The sequence below is a fragment of the Toxotes jaculatrix genome, chromosome 16 (genome assembly GCF_017976425.1).
Source record: "Toxotes jaculatrix isolate fToxJac2 chromosome 16, fToxJac2.pri, whole genome shotgun sequence".
NCBI classification, from domain to species: Eukaryota; Metazoa; Chordata; class Actinopteri; family Toxotidae; genus Toxotes; species Toxotes jaculatrix.
Genome location: NC_054409.1, coordinates 15,542,633 through 15,555,460, shown reverse-complemented (window position 1 = coordinate 15,555,460; position 12,828 = coordinate 15,542,633). Strand labels below are relative to the sequence as shown.

Below are 12,828 nucleotides of genomic sequence, written 5' to 3'. Positions count from 1 at the left end.
GATACAAATGCCAGCTGAAGACATATGGTTTGAGTGAGAACTGGCAGGGGTCAAATAAAACTCTGTTTGATGCATAGTGGTGTTTAAATCCACATAAACCAAAGCTGTTCATAAATCAAAAAATCTCTTGCTAGAAAAAAAAAGGTGCAAACACCTCATATATAAAAGGAGGTTGCCCAGTACAACATGAAGGCTTCAGCATTGTACAGTCAGTGTTTACAAGAGCAGACATACATGTGTATGTGTGAGAGTGAATAAGAAAGAGTGATAGCCACTGACTGAATGACAAATTGGTCCACCTGCTGCCTCACACAGACATCTCTATTTTGTTTACGGAAGACTGTAGGCGTCTGTCAAGCCAATAAAGACAACATAACCTTTCGTGTAGCACACAAAACCTGGAATGCTATTTATCGTAAGGGCTCTTTCCAAAACATGGCATTGCTGGCTGTCAGTGTGATAGAGCCGGGAGGATGGAGCCCACCAGCGTTAAGCCAACTATGAACACAGAATGAAGACTGCACACCCTCACCTGTCAGAGCGGACAGACAGAAGAGGGCAGGGAGGGGGACTCTGTCAGCTCTACTATGTCGTATTCTAATTTGTGTAATTGAAGAGTGAAAACTTTCCATGCCACCTTGGAGTAACAAAAATCAAAAGAGGTAATAATAAAAAAAATGCTTCACTTAATTAAAGTTGTGCTTTTTATTCCAGAGGGACACATCTGGGGCAGTCACAAACCTTGTTCTCTCAGAGGAGGTGGTTGTTTTGGGAAGGTAATAACAATGAAAGAGTATTAGATGTCAAAATATTCAAATGCGGCATGAACAAACGTTTGAGGGCAATGCCTTCACCTTTTCCTCATCCCTGCAACCCTGTTTTCCCTTCAATCAGCAGCCCCCTTTTTCCCGCACAAACGCTTCAGAGACAGAGGGGTGAATGTAATAAAAATGAGACCCATACATCCTCAGTCATGCATGTGCACTTTACGAGGTAGCGCAGTCGTTCACACATCAACTGAGGAGTGACAACTCCCCTGGCCCCAGATTTTATCTGTCCGTCAGGTTATAGGCCCAGTGGAGGTGATGGTTGCTAGGATCATTTTCCCAGATGACGAGATAAGGAAGAAAGAGGGAAAAGAAAGCCATACATCTTGTATAAGGTTGTTTATTAGTCAAATTCCGGCAATGGAGCTAGGCTGTGATGCCTGATGGCCGGTTGACTGACTAACTGGGGCTCTGTTATGAGAAAAGCGGATTAGGACAAACGATGCACCACCTTCCATCACAGCTGAAGAAGACAAAGTGGGAAAATAACAGAGGGATTTGGGAGGAGGCAGATGCACAGTGGCATTCAAGCAAGGCAGCAAAAGAAGAAACAGTGTGGTCTAAGCAGAAATGCACTGTGGGTACAGTGAGGTGCTGACTCAAATTCACAATATTATTGCTGTGGCTCTAAGCTAGAGGATAAACCTAAAAAAAAGCCTTAGCAGGGCAGGTGAGACCACACACTACAGCTACAAAATGCTTGTCTCAAGGACTACAAGAAGCCAAGACAGCTCTTCAGATTTAATCAAGCAATCTGGTGCTTTTCCTACTGGATCTCCCCATAAGGAAGTGGCCTGATATTCAATTCAATAAGATAAGAAACACACACAAACACTAAAGTGCCAAAAGTGACTGTCAGTCAGAAATTCAGCCATGACTGTAAATTGAACAAGAAGGATAAATGCGCCCCTTAAAGGTACGGTATGTGAGTTCTTGGGCAGGACATGGAACAGTTGCATTGTAAGGCAGGCAACAGTTGGAGATGCGCTGGACTGTGGATGAACTTGATGTGTTAAACTGTGTGAATCGCCCCAACATGCTCACACACACTTTGTGGTGTCTGTCCTCACTCTTCATCCCTGTTCTGTCACGCAGATCACATTTAATGAGCCAGCAGTAATACCCCTTCTCTTCGAAATCTAAAGTAAATCTAAAATCTAAAGTAAGCTATGGCCAAGCGCCTGGCTGAAAGCACTGAAAAATAGATTACCGACTTACTTGATAAAATCAGTAAGCCAGAAATGGTTAGTTGGGTCACACAGAAATATTGACTTTTACAAAGCTTTAAAAACACTTTGAACAAAGGTGCTGCAACATCACTGGTTACCAGGATTTATCTACACATCCACACTTTGTGTAACTTTTCCTGTTTTTGTGGATGCTCTCCAGTGATAATTCCTGAATATGCCACATGTATCACATCATGCATTTGGTTGCAGAACATGATAAAGAAATAGTTTGCTCCTCAGCAGTAAAAGGACCTGCCATGTTGTCCAGTGGCTCTCCTTGCAAACAGCTACACATCCAAGTCCAGCTGCAGCCCTGACAGAAGGCCAGCACAAAGGGAATCCCTGGCATTCAAACCTCCTGGAAACGTTCCTCAAATTGTGTGTATTTATGTGTGCACATGCGCAAGTGTGTCTCAAGACTCAACAGAAGTAACATGTGGGCCCAATTAGAAAGTCGCCGTTTGTCCTATCCTCTGCTCCACTGGCGGAAATTTCAGTCACAGAAAAAGCACAACATGAATTTTTGATCGTTCTCCTGGGGCACTACAGAACTACAGAAAGTAAAAACAAGAATCAGCAATGTCATGTCCTTGAAGCCACTAATGCAAAGTTTTCCCTCAATCTTGAACAATGCTATGCAATATTTATTTATTTTTATTTTTTTAACAGAACTGAATTAAGGATATTTATGCCAATATTGTTTAAGATTTCGTTCATTAGAAAAGGCTTCAAGCCTCAAAATACACCACTGACAAAAAGTCTGGTTGACTTCAAGTTTAATCCTGCCAAATAAATACTTCCACCGGGAGTAGCCCCAGCACATATTGCCTTAGCTTTCTGAGAAATAAATCTGCAGTTTTCAAACAGGTGTTCAGTCTTTCAGCAAAGACTTAAAGTGGCTCTATGCTTAATACGTATTTGGCACCCTTGGATCAAACATGAATATTGTTGGAAAATAATGTGCCGTTTATCAGTTGCACAAACTCCAAAACAGAACGACAGAAGAATGTAAAATGTTGACGCATTTACACCAGTCTGAGCCCGTCAGCTTTTCACTGACCGACTTGAGTCGCACAATTCTGTTCAAGATCCTTTCAACCCTCAGTGTGCAAGGACAATCACCACCACCCTGCTGCTGCATTATTAAACTGCTTCATCAGTACTTTCCTCTCATCCACGTCCTCTCAGAGAAAAATGTGTGGGTTGATGAAATCATTCAAAGAGCTGGGAGGCAGTTCTTATGAATGAGATTCCACACAACCGGGGGGATCTTTAATTAAGGAGCTGGGCGGTCCAGTGATCATGCTTAATAACCTATTCAGATAAACACAACAAAGACTCTCTAACTAGGCTGACACAAGAAGAAAGACCTGGGAAAACCTAGGTGCTGGTCTGATGCTTAAGCAGACGCAGCCAGTAGCAGGCACCCACTGGTACTATTGGCCGACTGCTGCTCCATTCTCAAGAGGCCCACGGACTGCAGCCTGGACTCTGCAGACTCCATACCTTTTCAAAGGATGGCACTGAAGGGGATGGAGCTGCATACACGAGGTGGTCATGAGGAGCAAAGTAATGACAAAACATTTCTTGATGGTCCCTACATAATAACTGGAGCATTATTAATGTGCATGGACTGACAGCCTAGAATATCCTAAGTTGTGCATCAGGTTTTCATACATCATACCCATAATAATAAAGGTCCACCTCTGTCTGTGCCAAAAATCCACAAATCTGTAGTAATCTTATCTTATCTTATCTTAAAATGAGGGGGAACCGTGATGCACTTAAAAAGGGATGCGCTAAAGGCAACCACGACTTCTGAGTGTGATAGACTGACACTTCTGTCAACCAAGCCTTCTTTTCCCAACCAAGACACATGTTTCAAAAGGTGAAATTAGCAATTAGAATCATGTTTTAGGGAAAAAACTTTTTTTTAAAGACAGCGGTTGAAAAGTTTTTTTTTTTAGTCAGGTCATTAGTTTTTTAGTCATGCTAAAATCCTGAATGCTGAAAATGACAGGTTACCAGATTACAGAAACAATGATTTGAGTAACATGATCTGTGCGTTTGGCACCTGTTTAAACCCTGGCGGTTACATTTTATTTGCACTGGAGGAATGAGAGGGACTTACCAGGTAACATTACTAACGTGATGATCAGTACAAGTGTAATAGAGGAGATTTAAGAAGGGTTAGAAGGACAACCTCCTCCACCCGTAAATCACTATAGGCAGTCCCTCTCTCTCTCTCACTGCCTCCTTCCATCTCTGAGACTCAGGTTGCTGTTCTGACCTGCTCTGCTGATGTGAACCTTCCTCACATGCAGCTGCTCTGCCTGTGAATGGCTCCCTGTGCGCTCCTCTCGGCTGTTCTCCTGTGAGCTGGCCAGGGGCAACACCCAGTGCTAACGTGCCAGGGGAGGATTTCCAGAGCCTCAATAAGAGCTAAATAAACCAGCCTCCACATCTGGGAGAGCAGTAACACTGGTAAACACTGGGCTGCGGCCTGCCCACAGAGCTAGGCCCTTGTTTCCACTTAATGATGATAGCCCTGGGTTTCTGCACTGCTGCCTGTCACACACACTTAGACTCATCACTGTGCTTTCACCCTCAAATAATCCCACACACCTATATACACAGCAAAGGGTTACAGCTTGTGCAGTCATACAGGTCTAGTGCTGTTTTTAATGAGACAGAATACAGCTAAAGCTCTGAAGACTGGGACAGAGATTATATGTATGTGTGTGTGACATCTTGTTTTCTCCTGCTGTGTTGCTGTGGTCCAAATTACTGCATATAAATGAAGGGCTGCATTTGGACAACATCCAGCGTAAAATGTGACATCTATCAATGAACAGCTGTGAGGCTAAGCTACCCTTTTCAGAAACATAGTCTGGACTAGAGGACTCCCTGCTGGTGACAGAGGAAAGGAGAGAAAAGAAAAGTCTGTTCTGTGTCTGGTTATCACTGTACAGTAGACCAAGTGTGTTTTTTTTCCACATTCAGCCAAGTCATATCGAGTAATGTATCCTGTTTTATGAAGTAAGTACTGTGAAGTTCCTTTACAGATTTCCTAAATAATTATTAGCAATAATGACAATTTTTGAAGCATGAAGACCAGAAAACATTTGATTTGCCTGGGTATCTAGTCGCCATTTGCATGACTGTTTCTCCTTCAGAATATTCTCAGGACAATGCCATGATTATTTTGCTTTATTTATTATACTGCAGCTACAAGAAAAACAGAGCTGAATTGTGAGAGTCTGCCTACAAGCCATAGCTTGTAACATTTATTTAGAACTCACCCGTCATTGGAGCAGGTCATGAACTCTTCTTTAATCTTGGGATGCCAGCAGCCACAATTCAGCATAGCTGTGTGGCCCTGAAAAGAGCAGAAAGTCCAAATTAACAAATTGCACAACTGTAACTGACACTGTCACTTTGAGAATCAGTGCACACCCATGAATTATGTTGTTCACTTTGGATCCAGTCTTCACCATAGACATTCAGGGTTTCCATTTGCCTTAAAACTGTTTTCATAGTCATTTGGTAGTTTAAGTCCAGCTGTAGCGGCTGCAACCAGAAGGAGCTGGTCGCCAGGAGGAACCAGTGAGGGCGAATTAATGAAGACGTATTTTGCAAATTATGTGCAAAGACAGCTGTTGTTCTTCATTGTTAAATCTTGTGCCAAGACTGTTATACAAAAGGTCACCATTTAATTATTTCAGGGATGCTATTACGTTTTTGTGACAACGTATTTTCAGAGTTGTGTGGTGTGATCAACATGGCAACTGTGGGGCCTGGATCCACAAAGTGACATGCAAAGGTTCATGGGAGGTACCGATTATGTTTCTTCATTCGAATGCACCTTAAAGGGCCCTCCGCTCAGGAAAAGACCTTTAACTTGATCATTTTGTAAACTTGACTTTTGGCGTTCCTTGACATAGGCTGACATAGGCTGACATAGGCCACTGAAGTCTGACTGAAGACTGTGCTTTTAAACATTTCCTCTTTTAGAGTAGTCCTGTGGAGAATTACTCATAACAAATGACTTCAAAGTGGAATAACCCCAGAGGAGGCCTTACCAGCCACCAGGTCAGAGAGGAACACTTCAGTGTGCTGCAAAGAGCCTTCAGACATGACACACTGCTATTTGACAGGATGCTTAAGAAAGCAGAGCCTTGGATGAGCAGAAGTCAACCAAATGAAATTGGTATGTGCACATCAGGAAGAGTGGCCTGCCTGTTCACTGTCAAATACTTTAAACACACCTCTTTAATAATCAGTAAAAAGGAACTGCCTTGTTCTTGCTGTTTAACGACTAAAAATGATTAATAACACATTGCTAGTTGTTAAATTTTATGGTAAAATATGCACTCACTACAGGATGAGGTTGAAGCTCAAATGGGCTGAGAATGACTCAACTGCTTTTCTGCTCTGTGTGGTAACATCAAAATAAATACAAGAGTTTCATGACTAGGGTGAAGGAGCTGCTACCTTCCTAAATAAATCTGATTTCTCTTCCTCAACAGTTTAGGACAACAAATTGCCAATGACTAAAGAGAAACAGACAGATATTCATACTAACAGTAAACACAAACAGAGCATGTTAATGACAAACAGAGCCAAGAAAAAAACCCTTCCTGATAACAAAAACTGACTAACTGGGGCCAATCCTGGTGTTCTCGGTTTGTTTTTATTGAAAATACATTTAACATTAGCTAAACAGGTTTCTGTGACTGTTCGGTTTAAGTTTAGAAATCATCATAAATGTTAATTAATTTTCTGTGAGTTTGGTTTTTTTGATTGATTGACTGTCTGGCCCCAAATTGTAGTCAATCAACTAATTGATTAGGATGAGCTGATCCAAACATTCTCTTCAGATGTAAGGACTTGCTGCTTTTCTCAGTTTTCCTATTTCTGGATTTTGTACTATCAAAAAAAAATCTCTCTGCACACAGCAGGATGAGTTGCAGGCAAGTAATTGTCTGTTGACAGAAGGCAGAGTAAAGGCAAGGACTTAATTATCACGAAACACAACTAATCGACTGGGACACCGTCAGCAGGCCAAAACGCATTTTCATTGAACCAAACTCCCCCCCTTCAGCTCCAGATGGGACTGAGCAGAACAAGAATGTAGGACATCCAGGAAAACACTACTTGTAATCAATGGGCCTTCACTTGTTCAAGTAATTCATATGGGTGGTATAAACCATGTCTAAATGTGCTGCAGCTGGCACAGATGGTTAGTGACCACCAATATGGCTTTCTTAAACTCGGCAAAACCTAAACATGGACACTTAATTAAGATCTTCCTTTGTAGATGCAGGTGCAAGCAAGAGATGAACCGCGACAGTACATGTGGTGTTCCTCTCCCCCTGAGACTGCCTCTGGCTGGTCACCCAGCACAGACCATTATCTTCACATATGAAAACAGACCAGTTCATAGCTACACCTTGCTACCATTATTCGTTGGCAGGGTAAACCCACAGAGCAGGAGAGCAGGTCATCAAGCCTATCAGCAGTCGCTCTTGAGCAGGCTGCTGTTGCTATAGAAATGAATATGTGTAACGACTTTTAGATGATTCCTGTTTATTACAACTCTTAGATTTATTTTTATAGTTTTGGCCATTATTTTGATAGGTAATAATAACATTACACTAACCAAGTCCGCTCCTGAAATCTGAGAATGTGGCAATATCTTTAAAAAGAAGTCGGGGGCAAGAAATATCAGACAGGTTTTAAACAAACCTTAGGTTTAGTGAAACTTATTTAGAAGAGAAAAGAATGGGGAACAGAGAAATTACTACTCTGTTGTAAACATTCATCTCAGTTTACAGACTAACAATTCATTTCATGTTTACTGCCACTACTGGCCTCGTTGTGGTTTTAGTGAATCGATATAAACAATGGCCAAAACTAAAACCCAAGCTGCAATAAATCCCAATTATATGTCAGCAATACTTTGGCATACCTTGGTGTTAGCCATATCAACAATGTACTGGTCTCCCTTCACACACTCCATGACATTGAAGCCATCACGGTCCAACACCTTGGCCTGTGCGTTACCAGAAACCACCAGGATAACATCACCAGTGATGCTGTACTGCAGGGACTTGATCTGATGGCTGAGGGGACACACACGCAACACACATAAAGAAGACACTGGAGTAAAAGAAGATAGTTTTAGATTGCATTTCCAACTTTTATCCCCCAGCATTTTTGTTTTATGTGATAGAAACATGAAAGGTGAGGGGAGAGGCAGGGGAGAGAGAAGGGATGACATACGGCAAAGGGCCCAAGCCGCAATGTGAGCTGTAATTGTACAAGCCTTCTGCACTAAAAACATTGTTATATAAGAAGCTTTCACTCCTTCAAAAGGGTCAAGGACAAAAACAAACACTGGGTACATGCAGCTATAGGAACAAAACAGCACAACATCTGATATACATCTGATGACTGGTCTCTTTGATCTAGTACAAGCAACAGACAAACACGCTAAACCATAACAGAGCATAGTGGCATTTTAAAGTTAAGAAATGGAAAGAATAAGAACACACTCTTTGAAACATATTACACACACAAAACACAATGAAAAACTCAGTAAATAAACACAATAAAAATCTATTATAAGAGACATGTTATGCATATTTTAAAAAAAATATGTGTATTTACTGCTTTTCATAACAGATGTGTGATTTTTATTTTTCCAGTTTTACACTGAATAGCACTCATGTCATTAAGCAATGCACAGCAGTGGATGCAAGTGCAGAGACAGACAACTATCTGAACCACTTAACCAGAGTGAGATTAGCAATTCAGGTCAATATCAAATAGCATTAACACAGCAGGGGGCAGCTGGGACACCAACATTTCTGTACACAGAGCAGTTCCAAGTTCCACCACATTGCCCCAAAGCTCAGATTCTTCGTTGTTTTTTAGTTCGATTGAGCTCATGAGTTGCCTTATTGAGTCAGGAAAGAAGAAAAGTGGACCTCAACAGCACAGCTTTCTATATGAAGCCCAGCTTGTTAGTAAACCAAACAGGCTACTGGATCCCATTGCAATCAGATTAAATGTAGCGTAAATTTTTTGTTAATAAGGGGAAGCCTGCTCCAGCTCGGCCCTCTGGTTCCCAAAAACAAAAAGAATCAAATCTTTGATGATGGCTTCAGTGAAACACAGAATAAACACATGCAGACACACAAACACACACATATCTCAACCATCTGCTTCTGAAAGGCTCATTTTGAATGAAAAGAGAGGATGTCACAGAGTTAACATGAGGCCCAATGAAGCTCAACAAATGTGTGTTTGTGTATGTGTGTGCACTTTAGCACACATAAATACAGTGAGTGTACGGGATGTTTGCATGAAACTAATTAACCACATGTTAAGCAACTGTGTTGATGTTCCACGTTGTGTTCTCAGAAATTGACTCACCACTCACAGGGCTGCAGGGACCTGAATGCCTGCAGAGCCTGGTCCATCCCAGCAAAATCCCAGAAACGAACATCATAATCATATCCACCAGTCACCAGACGGGCTCCAGAGGGGTCTAAGCCAAGAGCTGACACCTGAGGAGACAGTTGTCTTATTAACAACTTGAAGACAATGTGAAAGCCTGTACAATTCAGTCTAAAATTATCTTCCAAAAGAGCAAACCAACTGCAGAAGGTTGCGTCATCGACTACACATTTTTTGACAGTGTAGTCAAGCTGCCTCCTCTAAAGGCAGCAAAAATAAATAGAAGCAAAACATTTAAAGTTAGTTCTTCTGTAATGATCAAATTATTCAGATCTAAACTGTATTTAACTGCAATCAGCACTGGATCTGGACACCACATTGGCTCTATACTGAGGACAAAGAGAACTCAAAACAAAATTCACCCATTTTCTCACTGCTTCAAAATAGAAAGCAAAACAGACTCGCTGTTGCTCTTGCTGTTAAAATTCATCCCAAGGTTAGGAAACCTTGGCTGAAAATCCAATAACTGATGCAGATCTGCAATAGGAGATGTTCAAGTGTGTGCAAAATGAATTTAAAAAAAAGGTGTTAATTACAAGTCACTTATGATAAATAAAGACATTCTCATTCACAGAAAGTCATTGAATAAGTTTCCACAGAACAACATAAGGAACAATTATAATCACTTAATTGTTGAAAAGAAGAAGTTCTTACAGTCTTGGTGCCGTGCTGCAGAGTAATCTCATGAGTGTCTGGAATCTTCTTCACTGGATTCTGGGCCAGAAAGTTGAGATGAATACAAGGAAAACAGTAAAAGAAGAAAGGACTGAATTAGGTGTGTGGTTACGGAGTAGTATTCCATTCCCATTTTCAATCACACATGATATTTTAACTTTAACTGGCTGTGTGACTAAAAAGTCTGGAATCATGGTCATCTGCTGCAAATTATTGACTGGGAACACAGATGAATGTGAAAAGTTAGGACCTGAGCTATTTCACTCGCAGCCTGCAATAAACACTAAAGTAGTGCATGCACTGATGTATCATCACACATTTGAGTAATGCTTTATTTTATATGCTGAGAGATATTAAGAGGTAGAGAGATATTTCCATGAAAAATAAAACAGAAAAAAATACCAAAGAGACACCAGATTTACTGTTCAACAACTTAACATGATAGTCGTCTCATCTGTTATAGTGTCATACTCGTCACAGCTTATATTTTCTTGTGCTGCCATCTAGTGGTAGAATCTTAAAAACACCACAAAGTACAGCACAAACAGAACATTTTTTTTTTACAGAAGACATTTTCACATGTCACAGTAGGAAAAGAACATGCGTAAATAATAAACTGAATGACGGAAGAGTTCCATTTAGATGCTTCAGTTTCAGGGTCTAGGTTTTGTGCGTGCCTGCTCATTGTCACAACTTACTGGAACACTTCAGTATAACAGAGCCATCACTGATCTTATTTGTAATGTCTGTGCTTTTCCTACTAAGTCAAAGTACCTTCAAAAGAAAAAGGCCTATGTAAAGGAGGAGGAAGGCAGAAGGAACATTTCAGAGAAAACAAAACAAAAGAAGTTTCAGGTTGTGGATGTTTGGAAACTATGTTGTAATTCGCATGAAATGTATTCTGTTAAATGGGACATACGTTATCATCATCATCTTGTGCCTCCCCATCATCATCATCATCACTGTGAGCCATACTGCCTGTGTAACCTGGCGGAAGAGGTGGTCCCACAAGCTCATCATCCTCCTGGGCTGCATGCTGAAGAGGCAATGGAGGCCCAATAGGCTCTGAGTCTGAGTCACTGTCACTGCTGCTGTCACTCTCCTGTTTTCTAAAAAGAAAAGAAAATCTGTCAGACAAAGAAAAACTTACACTTACACTTGATTAACAGATGCAGAGGTGGTGGCAGTGAGACCTAACTGGAATATAGTGTTCATTCTAATACAATAACTCAGAAATCCCTGGTTACCTGTAAGCAGCAGCTGCAGCTTTGTCTCTCTGAGTTTGGACAGATGACTTGACAGACTTGGAGCTCTCTCCCTTCTCCTCCATCTGAATTTCCTTCTGTCTCTCGTCTAAAGATGCAATGATTACAGTTACACACTCACAAACATTAATAAACAGCTTTTCATATCATGCCTAATAAACTTACCTAATACATGCTGACTCCTCTCAATGGCTGTTCGTCGCGTCTGTTCAAAAATGGCATCCAGGTCAAATGTGCGGGCTTTCTTACCTGGAAGGAAAAACAACTGTCATGACACATGCTGTCAAGCTTATCCTTTAGGAAATAAAAAAGAACATCAAATATTTGACTATTTGTGCTGGACTGTACATACCAAACCCAGAGAATCCCATAACTGACGAAATGTCTCCATCACCACTCATTTTGCCCGATGCTGCAAAAGAAGCCCGAAAACTTGTTACCATATTCTGGGTGATCTTGGTTATTATGAAAACTGTTATGACAATGCACTTTTCACACGAACACTAAAAAATACCAGATGCAGCTCTCTCAATAGAGTTGTTTTCTTTATAAGGGAAACAGCTTCAACTACAAGCACCATTCAGTGGCCCCTTGAGAAGTCCCTTTTACTCTGAAGAGTGTAAAAGGTATGGAGTTGTGAAAGCTTAAAACACATGAATGCCTATATAAAGTGTAGAACCACACACACATGGCACCCTCACACATAGTTGTATAATCTGTCCCCATCGACCCATGCCCCCCAAAAATGTTTGGCATTCGTCAAAGTCGGCTCAAATATAACGTTATTTTTAAAAAGGTTATAATGTTAAGCCTTGGCTGCTCGCTAACAGCGTTTAAACAACTAGCCAACAACTAAATCTGTGGCAGTAAGTACAGCGGCGTTTAAGTCTCTACGCTGTTGATAAATGTTTGCTAACAGATAAGCTAGCAAAAACTGAAACGACGTCTGTTTCTTTTCACATACTGACATAAGATAGCTGATAAATGTAAAGCAAACTGGAAATACAGCATATCATACCCGCACGTGCATTTAAGTTTTGTAAGATTAATGTACAAAACTTTTAACAGTAAACGGTTTCCTCTACCTTCATCCACTTTGTTCGGATCCATGTTTTCAAATACGACGCTTACCTTTGACCTCCGGAAGTTCTTCTCTTCTTCGTGCGGAGCCTTTTTTTTTTACACGGTTTATGGCTGCGCTCGTAGTGCCGCTGCTGACCTGTGCGGGGCGCTGTTTTTTTTTTTTTGTTGTTTTTTTTATAAAAGCATTCAAATGTAGTATTACTTCAGAGGAATTTCTGTGAAGGG

General features: G+C 41.0%; 1 protein-coding gene across 1 annotated transcript in view; it reads right to left on the bottom strand.

Annotated features, from left to right (window-relative positions):
* LOC121196011 (WD repeat-containing protein 70) overlaps positions 1-12,644 on the bottom strand; it is a 36,379-nt gene extending 23,735 nt beyond the window's left edge. Inside the window, exons 1-9 of the mRNA XM_041059778.1 lie at positions 12,606-12,644; positions 11,873-11,932; positions 11,686-11,769; positions 11,503-11,608; positions 11,175-11,364; positions 10,235-10,294; positions 9,497-9,630; positions 8,028-8,181; positions 5,359-5,435 (exon numbers count right to left, since the gene is read on the bottom strand). Coding sequence (XP_040915712.1) covers positions 5,359-5,435; positions 8,028-8,181; positions 9,497-9,630; positions 10,235-10,294; positions 11,175-11,364; positions 11,503-11,608; positions 11,686-11,769; positions 11,873-11,932; positions 12,606-12,630 — 890 coding nt within the window. The 5' untranslated portion in view covers positions 12,631-12,644. The remainder of the gene's footprint in view (positions 1-5,358; positions 5,436-8,027; positions 8,182-9,496; positions 9,631-10,234; positions 10,295-11,174; positions 11,365-11,502; positions 11,609-11,685; positions 11,770-11,872; positions 11,933-12,605) is intronic.
* Between the last annotated feature and the right edge of the window lie 184 nt (positions 12,645-12,828).